Source organism: Venturia canescens, chromosome 8 (genome assembly GCF_019457755.1).
Source record: "Venturia canescens isolate UGA chromosome 8, ASM1945775v1, whole genome shotgun sequence".
Taxonomy (NCBI): Eukaryota; Metazoa; Arthropoda; class Insecta; order Hymenoptera; family Ichneumonidae; genus Venturia; species Venturia canescens.
The window spans coordinates 15,478,804-15,499,331 of NC_057428.1; the positions used below are offsets into that span (position 1 = coordinate 15,478,804).

At 37.1% G+C, this 20,528-nt stretch overlaps 7 protein-coding genes across 10 annotated transcripts; 5 read left to right on the plus strand and 2 right to left on the minus strand.

The window, feature by feature from the left end:
• Nucleotides 1-572: 572 nt before the first annotated feature.
• LOC122415339 (uncharacterized) lies at nt 573-6,323 on the minus strand. Of its 2 annotated transcripts, XR_006261902.1 has the most exons (6): nt 5,958-6,323; nt 4,443-5,724; nt 4,075-4,186; nt 3,803-3,994; nt 2,543-2,771; nt 573-2,321 (listed from the first exon to the last, which is right to left on the minus strand). XR_006261902.1 is itself a non-coding variant. In XM_043427393.1 (4 exons), the coding sequence occupies exons 1-4, from the start codon at nt 6,070-6,072 to the stop codon at nt 3,833-3,835; spliced, it is 1,671 nt and encodes a 556-aa protein (XP_043283328.1). In that variant the 5' UTR covers nt 6,073-6,323; the 3' UTR covers nt 3,073-3,832. The 2 variants fall into 2 exon arrangements, 1 of the variants encoding a protein (XP_043283328.1); XM_043427393.1 differs by lacking the exons at nt 573-2,321; nt 2,543-2,771 and having other exon boundaries at nt 3,073-3,994.
• Nucleotides 1,427-3,481, plus strand: LOC122415349 (uncharacterized). Its single transcript, XM_043427409.1, has 6 exons — nt 1,427-1,559; nt 1,809-1,896; nt 1,984-2,031; nt 2,122-2,253; nt 2,515-2,706; nt 2,944-3,481. Exons 2-6 carry the CDS (start codon nt 1,828-1,830, stop codon nt 3,022-3,024), a joined length of 522 nt encoding a protein of 173 aa, XP_043283344.1. The 5' UTR covers nt 1,427-1,559; nt 1,809-1,827; the 3' UTR covers nt 3,025-3,481.
• A 223-nt stretch (nt 6,324-6,546) lies between the features above and the next one.
• Nucleotides 6,547-8,081, plus strand: BCL7-like (chromatin remodeling complex subunit BCL7B-like protein). Its single transcript, XM_043425938.1, has 4 exons — nt 6,547-6,854; nt 6,993-7,068; nt 7,135-7,240; nt 7,551-8,081. Exons 1-4 carry the CDS (start codon nt 6,763-6,765, stop codon nt 7,667-7,669), a joined length of 393 nt encoding a protein of 130 aa, XP_043281873.1. The 5' UTR covers nt 6,547-6,762; the 3' UTR covers nt 7,670-8,081.
• Nucleotides 8,082-8,258: 177 nt separating this feature from the next.
• Nucleotides 8,259-11,011, minus strand: sni (SDR family oxidoreductase sniffer). Its single transcript, XM_043425937.1, has 5 exons — nt 10,723-11,011; nt 9,932-9,983; nt 9,338-9,528; nt 8,997-9,140; nt 8,259-8,611 (listed from the first exon to the last, which is right to left on the minus strand). The coding sequence occupies exons 1-5, from the start codon at nt 10,846-10,848 to the stop codon at nt 8,387-8,389; spliced, it is 738 nt and encodes a 245-aa protein (XP_043281872.1). The 5' UTR covers nt 10,849-11,011; the 3' UTR covers nt 8,259-8,386.
• Trxr1 (Thioredoxin reductase 1) lies at nt 10,386-15,493 on the plus strand. 3 transcript variants are annotated; one of them, XM_043425934.1, is made up of 7 exons: nt 10,386-10,597; nt 12,864-13,123; nt 13,203-13,333; nt 13,422-13,651; nt 13,740-14,137; nt 14,234-14,592; nt 14,691-15,493. In XM_043425934.1, exons 1-7 carry the CDS (start codon nt 10,585-10,587, stop codon nt 14,818-14,820), a joined length of 1,521 nt encoding a protein of 506 aa, XP_043281869.1. In that variant the 5' UTR covers nt 10,386-10,584; the 3' UTR covers nt 14,821-15,493. The 3 variants fall into 3 exon arrangements, with proteins under 3 accessions (XP_043281869.1, XP_043281871.1, XP_043281868.1); XM_043425936.1 differs by having other exon boundaries at nt 10,387-10,597; nt 12,900-13,123; XM_043425933.1 differs by lacking the exon at nt 10,386-10,597 and adding an exon at nt 11,542-11,725 and having other exon boundaries at nt 12,900-13,123.
• A 671-nt stretch (nt 15,494-16,164) lies between these two features.
• LOC122414539 (uncharacterized) lies at nt 16,165-18,570 on the plus strand. Its single transcript, XM_043425907.1, has 7 exons — nt 16,165-16,620; nt 16,682-16,808; nt 16,882-17,363; nt 17,439-17,547; nt 17,625-17,839; nt 17,967-18,118; nt 18,188-18,570. The coding sequence occupies exons 1-7, from the start codon at nt 16,602-16,604 to the stop codon at nt 18,398-18,400; spliced, it is 1,317 nt and encodes a 438-aa protein (XP_043281842.1). The 5' UTR covers nt 16,165-16,601; the 3' UTR covers nt 18,401-18,570.
• LOC122415244 (cilia- and flagella-associated protein 251-like) lies at nt 18,530-20,324 on the plus strand. The gene is made up of 8 exons (XM_043427229.1): nt 18,530-18,586; nt 18,685-18,912; nt 19,008-19,099; nt 19,162-19,396; nt 19,493-19,769; nt 19,844-19,980; nt 20,052-20,105; nt 20,167-20,324. The coding sequence occupies exons 1-8, from the start codon at nt 18,530-18,532 to the stop codon at nt 20,188-20,190; spliced, it is 1,104 nt and encodes a 367-aa protein (XP_043283164.1). The 3' UTR covers nt 20,191-20,324.
• Nucleotides 20,325-20,528: the final 204 nt, after the last annotated feature.

The following is a 20,528-nucleotide window of genomic DNA, read 5'->3' on the forward strand; positions in this document are numbered from 1 at the left end:
TGCCTTCAAATAAAATAATGTCTACTGATGCAAGTCCTGTTCTTGATTTGCAAAAGTTATCTACACACTAAATTTCTTTAATTATATAAATTGACATTTTTTTTTAAGTAAAAAATGTCTAAAAATCAAATTTCAAAGTAAATAATATAACCAACATAAAACCATTTACTTTTTCAGGGGTTTTACCAGAATATTCACTATTCTTTGATCAAAAATACATCGATGATATATTAGTATCGTAAATATAGTGAAAAACAAGTGAAAAAGTTCCATGCTTTATTCGTATTCATAGTACGTTATTCTTCTTTGCAAATGTTTCGTTTTTTGTAAAATTATTCCTTGTTTGCACATATGAAAGTAAATATCAGATAAGGAAAAATATCTTTACGGCGTTTTTTGAATGGATCGTATTTGCGTCACGTATTTACTCATTTTCCAACTGATGATCACATACTATTCGATTTTTATTTGGATCGTCTCATTTTCCAGGTTCTCATTACATGTTTTTCATTGAAAATTTTTTCTGAAATGCCCACGCTCCCTCCTCTTTAGAAATAATTTGAATATCAAAATAAATAAAATGATTCTTTAATTATGGTGTGTAAATTTACATAAATTTACACACGGTATTTTTTGGATAAACCGTTGGGCGTATCATAGAACTTTACCCTCCGCTTTATGTCGATTGAATTACAATATCTGTTTTCCTCAGCCACACGCCATAGTCGTAAGATTGATGGATCGATGTTGACGAAAACTGAAAAATAGGTTATTTCGCGCAAAGCAAAATTTACGCGTCTTTGACAATTTTATTATCTTTTCAATTTTTGAAATAATAAAAAAAATTTGAGAAGCCAACAAGTGAATGGACAATTTTTTCATCTCACTCGGACGTTTTTCCTGTTCTGTGGCATCCATTTTCGTCAAAAAGCCAACGGAAAATGACCAGTACTTTGGGCTACTAGGACCAGCACTCAATTTATTTCCTACTTTGGTTCCTTAGATGTCAGGATTATTAATGGCACCTCAATCTATTGATATTGTTCAGCTCCCTTTCGATAAAAAATTTGACTTTTACTTCTGGGAATAATCAACGATTAGTACAGCTGTGCGAGTGCAGGAAAGAAAGAAATGATTTATCAGTAGATTCCTATATTCATTCTTCGAGGCGTTTCCGAAAAAAACTTCTTTCTCTCATGGGACGCTAGTAAAATGTAATTCTCATTATTCTCGGAAATCGTATCCTAACGGAGTGTACGTATTTCGTATAAAAAGATATAAATTGCTTCTTGGATGATAAACGCTGCGTTCGTATTTTCACTATTTCGATGTCGCGCATGAATAAGTCCTCTCGAAGTTCGATATCAATTCAAACATTTGTGCTTCGTTTGCACATATTAATTTATTATCTATCCCATCATCGCTGATGTCGGATGAGAAGTATAAAAGAGACGAATTCACAATTCGATGTCAGTCGGCGAACCTCCGAAATTGCTACGAACAGAAAAAAGCTCAAAAAGTTGAATAATTTAAAAAACTAATAAACATCACATCGTTTGGTAAGTACTTTACGAATTCTTATTTCTATCGAAAAATGATTAATCGTGCTCCAATAAAGAATGTAAAATGAACGAGATCCGATGAATATATTTTTTTTCCCATTTTATGTGAATTTTTTGGCTTCCGTGAATTACCATTTCATTTATTTTACATTCCACGATTTCTCTTATTAACTCGGATAAATTTTTGTCATCGTTTGAACTATTTTTATAAAAATGCATTAGTTGATGGAGCATTTGCTTTAATAGTTTTCTCAGTTCGTCCATCATGCGTTCTACGCTCGTCTTTTTTGCGGTTCTAGCCGTATCAGCAGTAACGTGCAACATTGTTGACCCGGTAAGAAGAATAAATATTTAGAGAGCTGTACTCAACTTACAAAAATGAAGAGAATTAAAATATTCTTATTGCACTTCTCGGTTTCAGTACGCCCATAAACAATGTCAATCGCGAGGGCATTTGGGATATTGCAACGTAAGTTTTAAGGAATAAAGAACGAATGGCCAGCTTTCGAAATCTTTGCAAAACTGTTGTATAAAAAGTCTCGTCCCATTGTCTTTGCAGTCAGGACCAGGCTTCCACATGGATAAGATATGCGCGGATTTGAAATGTGCGACGAAGACAAAATCGGGCTATCGATATTTGTCAGAATCTATTGGACCGGCAGCCTTTGGAACCAAATGTGGCCTCAACCACGTGAGTCAATGTCAATCGGTCCTTTGGAATAAGAAAATTTTTCCTTATCACGCGATTATTTTACTTTCCTGTGTGCAAAAGAATCACAATTTATATTTCCAAAACAAAAATGATAAAAAATTAATACTAAAGCGATATGAAGAAAAAACAAAGAGTCCAGCATTAGAAAAAATAATACATTGAATCATGAACGCTTTTGGTCCAAAAATTGCACATTAATGCACGAAATTAGTTAATGAAAATATTGTTTTGGTGTTTCAGATTTGTAACGAAAATCACGAGTGCGTACCTACGCCAGCCGAAGTCGACCCTTTTGCTCGATCCTACAATGCCTTCGGAAGGAATGAAATATGCAAAGGTTTCAAACTTGTGAATAATGATGAGCATGGATATCGATTCACGTCAAAATCTGATGGACCGGCTCCCGTGGGAACCAAATGCGGATCCGACCATGTAAGTCCATGTCCATGGAATCTCTGGACAGTTATAAGGAATCACTTCTTTGTTGCATAATTCCCCTGTGTGCAAAAAATCACTAGTTAAATTATTTGAAATAGACATTCAAGAAAAATTAGTATTTCGAAGTAAAAAAAAGGCTCAGCAAAAAGTTACATCGAATTATGATTTTCATATTGATAATTTCACGTTGATGCGTAAATTTATACTCTGAAAATATTGTATTTGTTTTAGGTTTGTAACGCACAACACAAATGTGTGCCAACGCCAGTCAAAGACCGTCCTCGTCGTTATATCTGCAAACCCTATCAGTAAAAACTATTTGCAAAACTTAATTAGTGTATTTTTTGTCTCAGCTGCCAATTAAATGAACGATAAATTTATTTGGATGTGATAAAAAATTATACAGTTTCCCAGCAATCACGAATTCGTTCTTATTTCAAAAGTTCTCGAAACTTACCACTGCTCGATAGGATTAAAGTATGAAAAATCTTCAGTTCGTCATCCTGATAAACTTAAAACGATTAATTAAGGCGTAAGTTGTCCGAGTAGAAATTTGTTTCCCAATAACAAAAAAAAATGTCAGAATCATTTTGCGTTCTCACTGACTTTTCAACTTGCTTAAAAATCTATCGACTCTGAAAAAACCAAACTATTATTTAAAAGTGAAATTTTGAAAATATTCTGCGCAATTGTTACAACAATTCATTGTGATTAGAACCCTGATTTTTTCATATTTATGTGACGTTAAATAAATCTACTTCCATCGATATTTAGTTGTGTCATTATTAAGTTCGTTCATTTGTTATTCGAAAAATTGGTTGATTTAATCATAATTAAAAAACGAATGGATTTTTCGAATAAATAAATGTTTATTTTTATTTGATTGTATACTCGCAGAGTAATTTTAATGAATGAGTATATTTATTTTATCCTTCGCGAAACTGAAATATTTTTTCTTTTATGAAACATTTTGTTAGAATTATTATTTACAACAGTTAAATCTATGTAAAGAAAAAACGATTTTTCTTGCTCGTTTTCTTATATGAAGAATTTCTTCGATTTGTATCGGAAGAAAGAAAAATGTATTTACAGACGCTGGATAATGATTGCATTTGCGCAATTAATCATCGCTGAAGTCACTCGAATCCGGAGCTGGCGAAAATTCTGGGTTCCAGAAACCTTTCGGAGTGAAATATCGCGGATTGAATTTCGACCTGTGACGAGAACACGCGTTTTTTCGTTTTTCCATCTGGCTTTCTGATAAATCCATATTTTGATAGTACTGAAATTTGTAACATCATAAAAACATTATTATTGAAACATATTTTCATGTTTTTATGGGAATTGTAAAAAATGACTGACCTTTTCACATTGCGGACAGTCCCAACCACGTAATTTGCTCCTTTTTGCCATATTTCTTTCGGTGTTTCCTCTGTGAGCATATTGTGGACTTTTCTTTGTTTTTTGCGGTGGACTGTGTGGTACAGAAAAAAAATAATCTTCAGACTCAACAAAAAATCGATTCAGGAGTTCTATAGCAGTTTCACGTTTTCCTCGGGGACGCTAAACATTTCGAGGAAAATGAAAGCTGCACCTGGTTTTCTTACGAAAGAAAAGCAACATTTGAATTTCGTTTTGATAAAAAATCAGATTTTGCAGAAGAAAAATGTGCAGCAAGACTCTTAGTTGAAAGTTTTAAGATTGATTAAATTGATGGATTTATTGCTCACATGTGAAAGCTCTCATGGGGATTTTTTGAAGATACCCAACTGTCGTTTGAGATTTCAATGTCCCAGTTGACATCCTGCAAGGCCAAGTCTTCGAAATCGTCAGCTGAATCGCCAGACGGTTCTTCGTGTGATTTTCTCTTGAAGGGTCTAACTTTGTTGGGAGTTTCACGAGGGCTTGTGATCTTTGAGCACCCAGCCAGAAGCGGTTTCTCTTTAGCATCGCTTCCCAGAACATTCATTTCGGCTGGTGCAAAAAAAGTTTCGTCGAACGAATCGCGTTGTAAAGCTTTCGATGTGCCTGCTGCGACTGAATCACTTTTTTCAATCCCGTCAAAATTCTTTTTTCCATCATTTTTAACAGAGTTATTAAAAGCCGTGAAATCCGTACAAGTGTCCAAAATATCCGGAGATACTACAAAATTGTCGTGATCCTCGTCGTCGAAGAGTGAACGAGCGGTTTCGTCAATTTGACTTGCTGTTGGAATTACGATGATCGAATCTGATTTTTTTGAAGCATTTATCCCAACCTTTTCGTTTAAAGGATCAACTTTGACCTCCTTTGCGTTCGGAGTTGAAGTCAATTGTTCATTTTGTGTCGTCAAATCCACCAGTTCTGTTTTCTTACTATGTCCAGTGGCACGATCGGATGCCTTTTTTTTCGTACGATAATCCTCGTCAAACAAATTGCTCGAATTGTGAGCAACATTTGGGTTTCTTGTTCCTTTCTTCTGTGACAATGTGAGATCAGTTTTCGTTACGACTGGCTGGAAAACAAGGGTCGCTTGTTTCAGGGATTTGGATTTTGGTGTTTTGCGGTGCTTCTGTATTTCTGGAGTGAAAATCGTTTTAGCCAAGCTAATTTTTATTGCCTTAGCCTCATTAGAATGTATGGATAAATCATTATAGGTTGGACTTTCGTCTATGAATGGCGGTGTGTTTTCTTCATTGCCTATTTCATCTTCTGTAGAAATGTTCTGCTTTTTGGCAACTTTTGGAATTCCAGAAATCGATGCATTTACTTCCATCTCTAAATTCTCACAACTTTTTCTAGGAAATTCATGATCCAATTGCTTTTGCTTATCGTTGGATTGTCCTGGTCTGATCAAATCATCATGAAGTTTTGAAATTGTGGATTTACAAATTGGATTTCTGTTTGAAAGGACTTTATTTGCCTCGTTCTTGGGAAAGGTCTCTTCATCTTCAAATTTCTGTAGCAGACTCACAGTTATAGATTCTAATTCAATGAATGCTTTTTTTATCGTACGAGTACGTTTTTGTGCATCTGAAATAGAAATATGAGCGATAAATTTTATATCTAATGAACATCTCATAATTAAGATAGAAAAGAGAAAGGAAATTTCAAAAAAAACTCTTCAACTAGGGGTCTATTCCAATCCTTTAAGTATTTTCCAAAACTACAAAGCAATAAGTTTTACAAAATTTGAAAAACGAAATTACAGTTAAGAATGATCTATGAACTATGAAGTGAATAGAGAATTATGAATTTTTACTCACTTTTGAAACCATTTAGAATAGTATCCAAAGCTTCCAAAACTTTTTTGTCTTCGTCATCAAGAATTTCGTCCTTGGGAAGTTCGATCTGAGGCAATCGAATATTCGAAATGACCATGATAAAATAATCTTGATCGTCTTGTCATTGAATACTTTGGAGACTTTTGTTGTGATTGAATACTAGGATGTTGATATAATCCTCGTTAAACTTGAAACAAAAGTTTTCGAAAACTTCTAAATACTTTATAGTTCTTTACTTCTAATTGTTCCGAATATAGTATGAATAACCAAATAGCTTAGAGAACGATTGCTCCGTGGTATTGTAAATATTATGAAGAAACACAATAAAACGTGTGAAATGAAAATAAATAAGCAATGCGAACATGGAGCAATTCATAATGCATTGCTGCCAGCTGCCATCAGGCTGATCATTTTATTTAGTCTGCTGGCAACATTGATAAAAATCTGCACTACCGATCGAGTGAAATATTTAAAACTATATATTAGCTGCTGTGATGATCGTGAAGGTTTTGTACTATACCAGCGCCACATGGAAAAATCGTCTACTTCTCCTTCACAAGGAATTTTGTTTATTCATGGTCCGTTTGTAGCGTTTTTACGCGGATTTGAAGCTTTTTGCTGTTAGCCGCTGTCAGTTTGTTAACCTCAAAATAACGCGAAAACAGTAATTGAACTGCATATTGTCCCGAATGTTAACTTAGTGGATAAATTTTCACGAACTATAAAGAAAAGAGCGATTAAACGAAAAGAGCGTTCTTCAAGGTAATACGGGTCACAGAGGAATATAATGATGTCGCGTTCCGTACGAGCAGAGACTCGTAGTCGTGCCAAAGATGATATAAAACGGGTCATGCAAGTTGTTGACAAAGTTCGACACTGGTAAATATCGCATTTTCATGCCATTTACTGACCCTTTCACTTTTTCGAGCGAATTCTTTTTTTTTACTAACAGCTCACTATCAAATTCGAACGAAACAATAATATTTTTACACCGAATTTCCTCATTTTACGTTGCAGGGAGAAAAAATGGGTTACGATAGGAGAAACAACTATGAAAATTTACAAATGGGTTCCCATTTCGACTCTTGACCAAGTAAGTCCAACATTTTTATTTTGATCCCAGTTTACAATTTTGTTTGGATAAAATGAATTGTTCCAGAAAAAAAAAGGAAAAACAGTGGCTGACAAAGAGAACGGATTAGCGCGGAAAACTGGAATTGACACTTCAAATTCGAACTTTGGTCTAACAGAAGACTCTAATACCTGTGAGTATTGTTTTGGTTACTAATCTTATCTGGGTAAAGCTTATTTCTATAAAACTTTTATCAAATGACTAGGAAGTCAACTTTTGAACATAACTTGTAAAAATCTTTGAATAAAATTTAATTGTTTGATTTTTTCAATTGGATTGAGACTGCAATCATATTATAAATATTGATATGGATTTCAGTAAGAAGAACTGAGTGTTTGCTCATTTGATGTAGCTGTTAAGAAATTTCGATTAAGAAGACGAAACAAAAGATCTTTACAAATAACGATGTAACGTAATTAATTATTATAAACTCTGATCAACAGGTTTTTCCACCGTCAGTGATTCTCAGGGATTGACAGATTTCTCTGCGCATTTAGGTTTCTCAGAAGATTCAAATTCCCAAAACAGTGAACCAACGCCCAAAGCAATGAAGACTGATTAGATACGGAACCCGTAGATTTTAGAAATAAATCGCATTATTGAATTCTTACCTGATACGCGAAACGGTTCGCAACTTTACACGTGTACATATATTCCTTAAAAAAAAAGTTGAGAAAAAAAATAATAAGCCTCGAGTCGTTGATGACACCGGCTTTCATTCCCTGCGCATATTTATCATCACAATCCGCCCTTTTTTTCCGAAATGACGAGTTTCGTTGGCGAAAAATGTACAGAATAATTCCTCATAAAGTATCGTACGAAAAAATTTTCAAAACAGGGAAAGAGCAAAGAAACGTAACGCAGAAAAATATAAAGAAATACGTTGAAAAAACAAAATAGCATAATTAAATTCGTGTACACTTACAAATAATCTTAAAAAATTTATGAATAAAGAGAACGTTTCTTTTTACGAATGAAAGTATGTTGAATTTCGAGAATTTCCTCGCTAAAACCTTTCTGATAATTTCACTTCATCCAGAGCAGTGCCCTCAAGGCACGGAGCTTGAAAAGAGGGTCAAGGTGTTTTGGAAAGTGGAGCAAACTATTACTCTCGGTTTTTACTCCAAGCCGTGAAAGATCTCGAGACCCAATTAATGTCAAGGACAATCGTATTTATTTAGTAAAAATATACAAAAAGATCGCTTTAGAATCGGCCCATGAAGTAATGGCTCGAAAACGAATGTAATAACGGAACAATAATCGTAGAACATTGCGAAAGTTACCAAGGCATTGGTTCACCGTCCCAACGAATGAAACAACCGTTCTCCTTCGGACCAAGTGAATACAGCGTTTTCATCAAACCGCGAACGCAATCGTCAATCTCGAGTTGAGCGTTCGGACCTCCCATATCCGTTTTAACCCAGCCAGGGTGTATACAGGTCGCGAGAATCCCATCGTCCTTGAAGTCGATGCTCATTGATTTCGTAGCTGCGTTCAGGGCAGCCTTGAAAAAGAACAATAAACAAAATAACGCCTTTAATCGTTATACACTTATAAAAATGGTTTTAATTCAAACGAATAATTATGCAAGTTATTTTTGATTATCTAAAGAGTTGAAGAAAAAATTGATTCTCCGTCAGATCAACTGGGATACAAAATTTAGTGATCTTTGTCTCAAATAATTGTGTCAATGATGAAATATCTGAGTTCAGTTAAATTGCGATTTTGCGACGAAAACAATTTGGTAATTATTCTAATATTGTTCTAATGCTTTTTTTTTGAGAAATCCAAAAAGTCAATTAATAAAGCATATTTTGAACCGTGATTGTTCTATTGTCTGTCATGTTTTTTTTCATTTTTTAATGATACTGAATCCAACGGCAGCTGACCTTGCTGCATCTGTAGGGATAAAATCCACCCTGCTGATTGTCAGCGATACTGCCCAACATAGAAGTCATGTTGATCACAGCAGCTCGATGAATTCCAAATCCTTCTCTCCCTGCAGCAGCTTTTTTCAGCAAGGGTAAGAAAGCCTACAAAAGTTTATAAAAAAATTCATCAAAGTGTAATATGCATTGATCGAAAGTTTCATAAATAGTAAAAACCCGTGTGAAAAGTTATAGTAGAGGCTTTCTGTACGCAGAGAACTCTATTTCCTTGCTTGGTAAATAAATCTTGCAAATAACTTGATAACGAAGGTAAAAATAGGAAATTACGTGCTCGGTCGTACTTTCGTTAGCATAATTGGTGCAACGGTGTTAACGAGAAAAACGTCGGTAAGCTGTTCCTCCTTGACGAGGCCAAGCCGAGTAAACTTGTTTGTTATGCCGGCATTATTGAAGAGAACATTCAAGCCTTCGTTGCCGGTTTTAGCGGTCACGATTTCCACCACTTTTTCATAACTCCCGGTGTCCTTGAGATCTGTCGATTGAGGTAGAAAAGAAATGGAAAAATCATCATTTTCTCCTGTCACTATATTCGACGACGCTTTATTCGTGTAAATCTTATGAAAAAATAATTTATTGGGCACATGCAATCGATGAAATACAGCTGGCCGTTTCAAGGTCGATCATTTATGCCTCCTTTTTAACACGACTTCTCAACGCCCCCACGATCACAAAGCGAAATATATTTGAAAAATTAATCACGTACTTCGACACACCGCATGTAGCGACATCGTGGAAACTTTACTTGAACTTCTACAACCTATTTCTCATTATTGCTGAGTAATTGGGGCATGAATGGATTCATCAGTGATGTTGCAGTTTTTATTTATTCTCGAAATTTCCAAGGCTTATTTATTCTTCGCGTCGTATTTCCTCACCTATCTCGATAATGTGGACATTTCCAGCAGCCTCTGCCAGAGCCTTGAGTTTCTGGAAACATAAAAATTTTGATTGGATTCGTTGGGAAGATATTCAAATTGAGAGGATCAGTTCAAATTTTTCATCCAAAATTGGAAATAAGGAATTCTAAAAAATCTGATTTTTTTTTTTTTATATCGCTTAAAAAACTTTCTCAAACTTCACATATAATGGAAAGTTACAGTGTTGAAAGAATCTGATTCAATCGGTTTGATGATCGCTGATCATCGCATCACGCAATTTATGAGAAAAAATGTATAATTGCGGGATAAAAATCGAAGAATGACGCATTCTTGTGGCTCGCGCGCAGCGCGATCAGTCACTTTTAAAACTGAGAGGGGGAGGAAACGAATTCAGGGTCTCGAAGTAGATGGCGGTGTTTTCCCCTCTATGACTCGCGCTTGTTAAATTCTCACTTTTTTTACATCGGCACTCAGTACAATCTCGCTGCTCCTACAAAGTAGAGCTTTTACTGCAGATAAATTAACGTATTTATTGAAAAAACATACTTGTTAAAATTTGTGAAAGTGATTGTGATCATTAAAGAATTTTGAGTATCTTATCAGATCTATAAACGTTATTAGATATCGTAGAAAGAAAATTGTTCAAGAAAATGGCGCCTATTGGTGAGTTTCATGGAAAATAACAATTTTCCATGTTTACGATTCACTAATTCATATACTATATTTCAATAATACAGTAAATGGACGTCTGCACGTCCATAACGGTGAAAATACAAAATATTCGTTACCCCGGCTTTAGTCACATCACGGCAAGTGGCGAAAATGTTTTCCGGTGGTTTCGGCAATTGCGTTAGATGTTGAATGATTCCTAAACCTATTCCACGATTGCAACCAGTCACGAGTATCGATTTCATAATTCACTTAGCTTTTCAAACTTTTTGCTGTTGTAAATTCCTGTGATAACTGCGTCAAAATACTTCGCGACTGTTCCGAGATAAAGGATATCTTTCTTCGACTGTTACTCCCTCACTACCTCAATTTTTTTCCTCTGCGATCACGTTCCTTTTGATCGACCGGCGGTTGAGACTATACGTGAACATAAACATTCTGTTCGAAATTACAAAAAATCGATTTTTTGTAGGAATTCCTGAAAATTTATCGACTGTCACAAGTCGAATCATACTCTTTTGCTTTTGAAAGTACGTTGTTGACCATATATATATAAACTCTACCGAGTCTCTTGATATATATATATGTTTTGTTGCAAACTCGGTCGGTATTTCGAGGATGACCCCTCGTCGCAATGACGTAGTTAATCTTACGTATGTATTCTGTACTTCGTACTTGTGGAGCACCAGTCTTCCAAGCACCGTGTTCGGTATTTCATCGATGATTAATCGAGTCACCGCTTTTAAAATTCCGAACGATCATAAAAAAAAACAGACAAGTTTTGAGGAGATGACCGTGTCCTTGTGATTCTTCCAGCACTATTTAAAATTTTTTTGCTTGTTTTGCATACATATATTTATAATGTATAGAATATATATGTAAAATCACGTACATGTGTTCGGAAAGTGATGTTTTATCCGGTAAATAATATTTAAAAGATTATTTTATCTCGGAGAAACAATTGAATCGGTGAGAGCGGGATCATGGCGACGTTGACACTCGTCTCGAGGCTGGTGACACTTCGGATCGGTCCGACTAAATTGTTGTTCGATTTGTCGCGTAACATTGCTCTTAAAAAAACAACGATGAATCCGAACAAGTCTATGGTCGCGTGTATATGCAGTGAGTTACATTGAATTCTGCTCCGTTCTTAAATGTTTTATTTTTTTGTCATGGTTTTTGGTAGTGTTTCATAAAGATACCGCACTTTCTGTCACCTTCGATGGTCTTAGACACTTGCAAACATTTACTTGTTACACGCGCCTGTTACGTAAAGCCGTCAAAAAGAGATTGTCGGCTTTTTGAAAAAAGTCCTAAAGCTCGACTTCCACTGTCATTCCTGACTTATTCAACGTTATTTTTCAAAAATATTGGATACTCCGATATAGAAACTCATTTAAAAATAAAACTTTTATATACATTTTTAACTTAACCTCAATCGTGTGCTCATCATATTTTTTTACTCTGTAAAAGTAGTAGGTGCTTGTGCTCAAGTAGAAATTAGTGCTTATATTCAATTCAATTTTCATTCTTGATAAAAGATATGAAACAAACTGTTATGAGACGTCTGTTTTCATTATTTCGTAACTCCATGGTTATCAGTCGTGTGCTGAACTCGGGAACTGAAGAGCAAAGTGAATGTGAGCTTGAGAGAGATTTCCTCACAAATTTCAATCGTTTTGTTTCAAGATAAATTTGGCTGCAATTAAATTTTTATTCAAAAGAATTTCCGTCAGCCCGGAAAATCATCTCAACACCAAGTATTAAAACAAACTCTTATACCCAAACGAATAGGATATTTTCTTGATTTCTTCATCCTATATTATACTCAAAGTTGTGTTAGAGTCTCAAATAAATTACAATTCGAACGAGCCTTGTATTAGAATAGGAATGAATAATTTTACAGCTTCCAAACGATTTTTGTTTATTTTGTTTGTTGTCCTATAGAGAATGTTAATTCGTCCGACTCTTACATTCTGATTTGCATTGAATCCAAATATACCGATTATTTTTCGAAATTGCTATAATACTACCGTTACGAAATTCGTTTTCATTACTTGGCATAAACATACAGTACATTTCATCATATACTAATCGATCAACGTAACTACCTTCCTTACATATAAATAGAAAATTTCATACGTAATTAAAAAAGCTTCTCGAATAATAGTCCGTTAAAGTTATCTCACAGTCTCCAAAGAAGTGAAAGCCTCAGTCCCAGAGGCTTTTAGAATTACGTTTCATTTTATTCTGTTTTCAGAGTTGACTCTATTTTCGTCATATTTTATGTGTCTAGCGGATCAAAAATTCACTTACGACTTAGTCGTGATCGGCGGTGGTTCTGGTGGACTCGCAGCAGCCAAGGAAGCGGTGGAACTCGGTGCTAAAGTAGCAGTGCTTGATTATGTTACTCCATCACCTCAAGGCACCAAATGGGGCTTGGGTGGTACATGCGTCAATGTTGGTTGCATACCAAAGAAGCTTATGCACCAGGCTGCGCTCCTCGGTGAAGCTATTCACGTAAGATCTTTTTATCTGTTTCTACTTGCCTCAGGATTCTGGAATATTTCTATATTTTATATTTTTCTTTTGCCAACAGGAAGCTCAGGCTTTTGGATGGCAAATTCCGGACCCTTCAGCAATTCCTAATGATTGGGAAAGTCTGAAAACAGCAGTCCAGAATCACGTCAAATCCGTCAACTGGACGACTCGAGTGGAGCTGAGAAACAAGTACGTTTTAAATGGTTGGAATGACGTTGGAATAAACGCCCTTTAAATCGAACTTTGACGGTAATTTATTGTAATTGTGTTCCTTCAGGAATGTGGAGTACGTAAACGCTAACGGATATTTCAAGGACCCGCATACGATAGCAGGTGTGACGTCAAAGGGCGAAGAGAAGATTCTAACTGCAAAAACTGTGATTATTGCTGTTGGAGGGAGACCGAGGTATCCGGAAATTCCCGGAGCTGTTGAATACGGAATAACGAGCGACGATATATTCAGTCTTAATCGAGCTCCCGGAAAGACCCTTGTTGTGGGTGCTGGATGTATCCTTGTTTTCCGACGTTTTACATTTGCGATCAATGTTCAAATTAAATGAAAGAAAGAATTTTCCTTAACATAGTCAATGTTCAGACATCGGTCTCGAGTGCGCCGGTTTTCTCAACGGTCTTGGTTACGACGCAACGATAATGGTTCGTTCGATAGTGCTCCGTGGATTTGATCAGCAAATGTCGAACATGGTGGCGACCGAAATGGAACAACGTGGTGTTCATTTTATCTATCAAGCGAAACCAAAAGCCATTGAGAAAAAAGAAGATGGTAGATTGCTTGTTCATTGGGTAGACAAAGAGGGTGAAATTCATCAAGATGTCTATGACACCGTGCTCTTTGCGATTGGTAGACAAGCTCTTACACGAGAGCTCAAGCCTGAAAATGCTGGACTGAAACTTGTCCCGGAGACTTTCAAAATCGATGCTATCAATGAGCAAACAAACGTTCCTCACATTTTCGCCGTCGGTGATGTTCTCCACGTGAGTGAAGATTTCACGCTTCTCCCTTAACTTTTCTAAAGCTTTTTCATTTCCATTGATATTTCTATTCAATCGTTTTTTTTTACTCTATTGCAGAAAAAACCAGAACTCACACCCGTTGCGATCCATGCCGGTAAATTACTCGCTCGTCGTATTTTCGCCAATTCTCTGGAAACTATGGACTACACGAACGTTGCCACAACTGTATTTAGCCCCTTGGAATATGGTTGCGTTGGCCTCAGCGAGGAACAAGCGATCGCTTCGTACGGCGAGGATAACGTCGAAGTTTATCACGGTTTTTACAAACCAACGGAATTTTTCATACCCCAGAAAAATATGGCGCATTGTTATCTTAAGGTCGTTGCTCTGAGGAGCGACGATGAGAGAGTCCTCGGTCTTCACTTTGTTGGACCTCATGCTGGTGAAGTTATCCAAGGCTTTGCTGCTGCTATGAAGTGAGTTTTTTCTCTTCAAAAAGTCATTTAAACACTGACCCAGTGCCTTTATATAGAAGAGAAGAACAATAACGAATAATTTTCCTCTTGTTTTCCAGATGTAAATTGACATTCCCGATTCTCAAGTCGACCGTGGGTATTCATCCGACGAGTGCCGAGGAATTCACCAGGGTGCATATAACAAAGCGATCAGGAATGGATCCGACACCGCAGACTTGCTGCAGTTAAGTCGACCGGATTTTCAATGTATTTTACTGGGCCAGTTCCACCGGGACGAGCTCATTAAATAAGTACTGCAGTATCATCGCGACCAATCAACGAGGAACTTGTGTAAAATTAGGAGAAAAAAAGAAAAAAACCCCTCGTTTCAACAAATTGAAACGATATCTATTACGGAGGCTAAATTAGCTAACAAGAAAAGTTACGCTTCTTATTTCATTAGAAAATTTTGTACAAATAGTGGCACGAAAAATACTAAAACATTCGAGCGACGTAGTTTTTCAAATAAGTTTTGAAACGACGCATCTTTTTTCACCGTTTGCACGTGTATCCAAAAAATGTAATCGTGTTTTCAGCCCCTTTTGTATTCTCACTGGCTGAATTCATGGTAATAAAAAGTATTTGTGAGCAAATCAGGTGAAAGAAGAAAGGTCTATTGTTGAAAAAAATTGTTTTCTTTAGTTGTCCACAAATGTCTGTGATGAAGCCCTCGTTGAAGATTTTAGTCGCGCGGCGTTAAACGTCGTTCTTATACACAGTTCATTTTTCTTTTGCTTTTTTTCTCCTTTTTTATACACTTTTAGATCGCTATTCCATTTTTTTTTTCGATTTTTTTTCTCCTATATTCAGTATGGTGAATTTGTCATGGCTATCGAAAACAATAAAAATTTCATCGAAATTATTTAACGAACTATAAACCGTCGTCGTTATTCGCTATACTGGCGCCTCAGCTGGTTCGAATTTTCTTAGAAAATGGACGAGATGGAAGAGGTCGACGCAAACGTTTGTCCTTTTGTGAGTGATTACGCTCGATTAGGCCTTTTTCCAAGGTTCCTCTTAGATTAACCCATCTAATGGCTCATAAAACGTATCAGAAACTCGAGTGGGCTATTGGGAGGAACTGCGAAGTCGATGTTGTTAATCTAACCACTAAAAATCGCAATCTTATCGCTTACGCGTGCTCTCACGTTGTCATTCTCTACGATTATTCGAGCAAGGAAATGATGAGTCTTCAGGGCCACGTGAGATTTATTTCCACGCTGTATCCTTCAAAGTTGTTAGATTTGCGTAAATATTTCGTAACTTTGAATTCATAGAAAAATGCTGTACGAACTTTGTCGTCGTCTGGCGATGGGAAATGGTTGTTTTCTGCTGATTATGAGGAAGATTGTGTTTGCATCGTTTGGGACACTGAAACTCGGTAAAATTATCGACGAAACAATTTCTACGAATTCTTGTAAACACTCATTCGAATCGTCGCAGAGTCCCCGTTTGCAGTCTGTTCAATCCCCATGGCGAATTTTCTCTAACTGCAGCGAGCTTGAGTCCCGATGCAAAATTTTTAATCACCGTGGGAAACGAAGATTCGCAAAATGTCCATTTGTGGATGTGGACTTTGGGCAAAAAAGTTCCTGACGGTTTGTCAATTGTGTGTATAAAAACACCTCGTTTTGGTCACGCTCATTCATTTATTGATTCATTTAATCGCAGCTAGGGTCAAACTGTCAGAAACGACCGGGGATCGTGTCAAAAAGATTTCTTTCAACGACCATTATCCACGAGAATTTTTTCTCACTTGTAATGAAAATGTTGTATTCGTAACTTGGGTACGTCCACCTTCAGCTTCCATTCATCGTTAGAATCGTTTCACTAAATTTTCTCCTGTGTCGACTGTACGTTAGAAAGAGGATGGAACTTTGGAAACTGAGCGACCTAAGATTCTGCGGAAGACACGTCGTTCTTCAGGCGTTTTCAACGATTCGTGTTTCGTGTCGAATACCCATCGAGTTATGACTGTCACGAGCAACGGTACGAAATTCAACTTAATTTTGGCTCCACTGTAATATCATTTTTGAGAAAATTTTTTCAGGCTTTGTTCTCGTCTGGGACGCACTCAATCAGGATGGAAAACCAACGACGAATGGAGTAAAAAAAGGCTTCGTCAAGTCGGTGCCGCTCCAAAAAGCCAATTTGACTTGCATCGAAAAACACGAAGAGTAATCACACGAATCACTGTTATGTTGAGAATAATGATAATGAATGAAAATAAAAGCTTCGATTTTTTTTCAGAGTAATCGTAATCGGAAACAATTCCGGTCGGTTGTATTTTTACGACAACCAATTGAGGCTTCTCTACTGGTGCAAAGATTGTGATTTCGATTCGATAGTCTCGATTAGTTTTGACCGGGAGTCCAGCTTCAAGAGACCGGAAAATCCTCCCAGCGAATCTTCGATTTCACAGTCGAGGAGCATCGATGAAATTCTTGGAACTACCGATGAGGAAGAAATATCTGAATCATCGAAAAGTGAAATTGAAATCGAGCATGAGAAACAAAGGGAAACCAGTCACACCGAATCGGACAAAATTCGAGTTTTTTCTCAAAATATTGACAGCAAGGAAACTCGGGACAAAACGATTCAAAGCTTTATCTCATCGGCCATCACAATCGACATTGATTATCGGACGGCGAATTCGACGAAAGGGAAGTTCCTCGAGCCTTCGGATTGCACTATCGATGCTGCGTCTTTCGCAGTCCCGATTTTTTTCGTTTGTGAGTTGTTAAAGTTTTGTTGATCCACTGTTAGATTGTTTTCCTCTCCATTGACGAGGGATAATTTTCTCTCAGCATCGTCTTCAGGAAAAATCGGAAGATTGGACATCGCCAAATTGAAGTGTCGTTTCGTAGCAGACCCAGTTGCAGGAGCTATCACAGCAATTGCTGTTCGTCCACAGAGGTCTCGGGAGAGAAAAAATAGAGAATAAAAAAACTCAATGATAAACGAAGCGAGCAATTTGATCAACATTTTTCCAGTGATTACGTCGTCACCGGCGATACTTTGGGAATCCTCTCCCTGTACAAGTACACCACGAGATCTCGTATGGTCACGAAGAAAACACCGGCTGTACCGAATTTGAAAAAGTTACTGAGAGTCGAAGAAGGAAAACTCGATACGACCTACGTCACTCGCCCACAAATTCACGAGAGTCTCGTGGGCGTTAGCACTCTCAAATTCTCTCCAACGAAAGGTTACTTTGAGTCAAAGTTCAAAAGGAAATTTAATCGATTTTGAAAAAACTTATGAATTTTCATGAATCCAAATATTTTCGATTGTAATAATCCGTGCGTGTGATTTCTGTAATGAAACTTTCGTAGATGGGATTTTGGCCTGCGGTCTCAAAAGTGGTCTCGTATGGATTTTGCATCCCGACACTTTGGATCCTCTCGACCCAAATCCTTTCAAACACTCGTCGAGCTCGATAACGGATATTATTTTCACAAATAACGGAGAATATCTCGCGTACTCGGTATTCTAAAATCGTTTTTTTCTCCACAAAAACTATTCGAGCAAAACGAATTCAATGGTTTTTCTCAAGGATGACCTTTTCACTGTTGGAGTCTTCAGGAAAAACGTAACAGCGTCGCCGATGGATAAAAACCAATGGAACTTTCTCGGCAAATACCATTCGCACTGTTCACCGATTCGAGAAATATTGTTCCTCAAGCCTGCGGTCGGAAAAATTTCACCGCGTTTATTATCCATCGGTGAAGACAGAAATCTCGTGGAATACGATTTGGAAAAAAGGTGAAATTCTTTTGTACTCAAATTTCATTCCCATTCCAATCATAATTTTGGTCTGTTCAGTGGTCCATATCCGGATCCGGGGTTGAAGATTCTCCGTGCGAACCGTGTCGAGCGTTATTCGGTGCCGCTGTGTATGGCGGATTATCCAGAATTTGGAGTCGAAACGTTTCTCATCACCGCCAACTCCGAAGTTTGCTCCTTTTCATTGGCCATTCTACGATCGATCCACATTTCAAATCTCTTTACAATCACCCCCGCAAATCATTCATTTTTTCTTTTCATAAAAAGTACAAGTTTAGACTGATAAACGACTACACGAAAGCGATCAGGAAAACTTTTCTCGGACCAACTCTCGAGGAGCCCGTCCAACGTATGCACGTCACTAACAGAATACAGACCGAAGGAAAAAATCGTGGATACATGATATTCATGACGAATAAGGAAATCGGTTTGGTGGTGCTGCCATTCGATGGCAATCCTTACAAAATCGTCGCGACGTTAGCCCACCCAAAAAAGGTTTGTCATGATGACGAGAGTGTGAGATTGAATGTCTCATCAAATATCCTGTTTGTCATTCTTTCAAAATGATTTTCATTATTTTATGATTCCAGATAACGTGCATGGCGAGCAGTGACTGTGGCAAATATTTATTCACCCTTGGTGAAAACGAGCACAGTGTATTCATGTGGAAGATAAATTACAGGTTCGTAATTGATATGGTTTTGGCAAAAATTGATAAGCAATAACTGATGGAAATAATTTCAGATCTGTCGATACGATGGAACGTTTAGGTGGCGAGGGTCTCGCACCTTTTTGCAGCTTAATTGACGGTGGCAAGGACGGATGGCTCGTCAATGAGATGGAAGACTTGTTTTATTACGCTCAAATTATTCAACAAGGTGAAAACACGTCAGCAACGAGAATCGTCGGTGCAAAAGTGTCGATAATGCAACTGCCGAATCTCATGAGAGCTGTTGGTTTTTATCCAACGAACAGCGAGGTCCGCGATTCGGTTACTTTTTATAGAGAATTTAAGTCAGCAACAAATGAATAGATCAAAATGCAGCTGCTATTTTTAATCTCTCAACTTCTCCAGCTTGAGACCATGATGGAAGAGATTTCTTACAAACATTACGCCGAGACTGGGCGACTAGTCGAGGAAATGACTTTCGACGATTTCGTCAAATTGTACGTGAACCATCGTCCGGCTTTCGGCATCACGAAAACCCAAATCAGACAAGCTTTCGAGGCTTTTACGACCTCTGAAGATTTGTCGAATCCAACATTGACTTCGAAGCAATTTCTCGAGGTTCTTTACGGTCGCGGGGGTCAAAATAATCTTGGAGGAAATTCTTCTGGAGGAAAATTATACGGTTCGTCCTGTTGGTTGCGATTCGAATGGAATAATTTTGAAATGTGGACTCGAAGTCATTTTTGCTCACAACAGGTGAGCCACTGAGCAACGAAGAAGCGCATACTTACCTGCGACGTTTGGTGCCACAGGACGACGACACGACGTCCTTTTCGGGAAGTCGAGACGAAAAAGATTTCAAGGCCGAATTGAATTTTGATTTTCTTCCACCGGTAAAACAAAATAGAAAACAAAAACGAACCGAATTTTCAATATAGAATAATAAAAATTTTCCCTTCGGCAGACGATTTCGTACAAGAGTTTCACCGAAGAGATTCTGGGGATAGAAAATTCTCAATTTCCCCATCTCAATGTCGAAACGTCAAAGTTTTCCGAAAAATAAATGAAAGTAATAAAGGTTTCTCGTGACGTGGATAAGATGATTCATTTCCTATTTCGAATCTTCGTTTTTTCGTGGTTCTCGAGGAAAAAAGGCGATGGAGTCTGAGCGAATAGTTTTTTTTTTTTTTTTTTTGAAGGATAAATATTCTTTCAAATCTTTATAATAGTTTTTTGGCACAAACTTAATGTAATTAAAGATATATTCTAAAGTAACACAGCTTGTTGTTTGTTTAACTGATAACAGTAAATGTACAGATTGAGGTCAAAGTGTGGGGAAAGATGAGAAGATTGTTCAGGCTTATACTATTCAGGTTTTCGTATTTTTTTCCTTTCCGGAAAGACAAAGAACCTATACGAGTTTAGAAGTGAAATAAAAAAA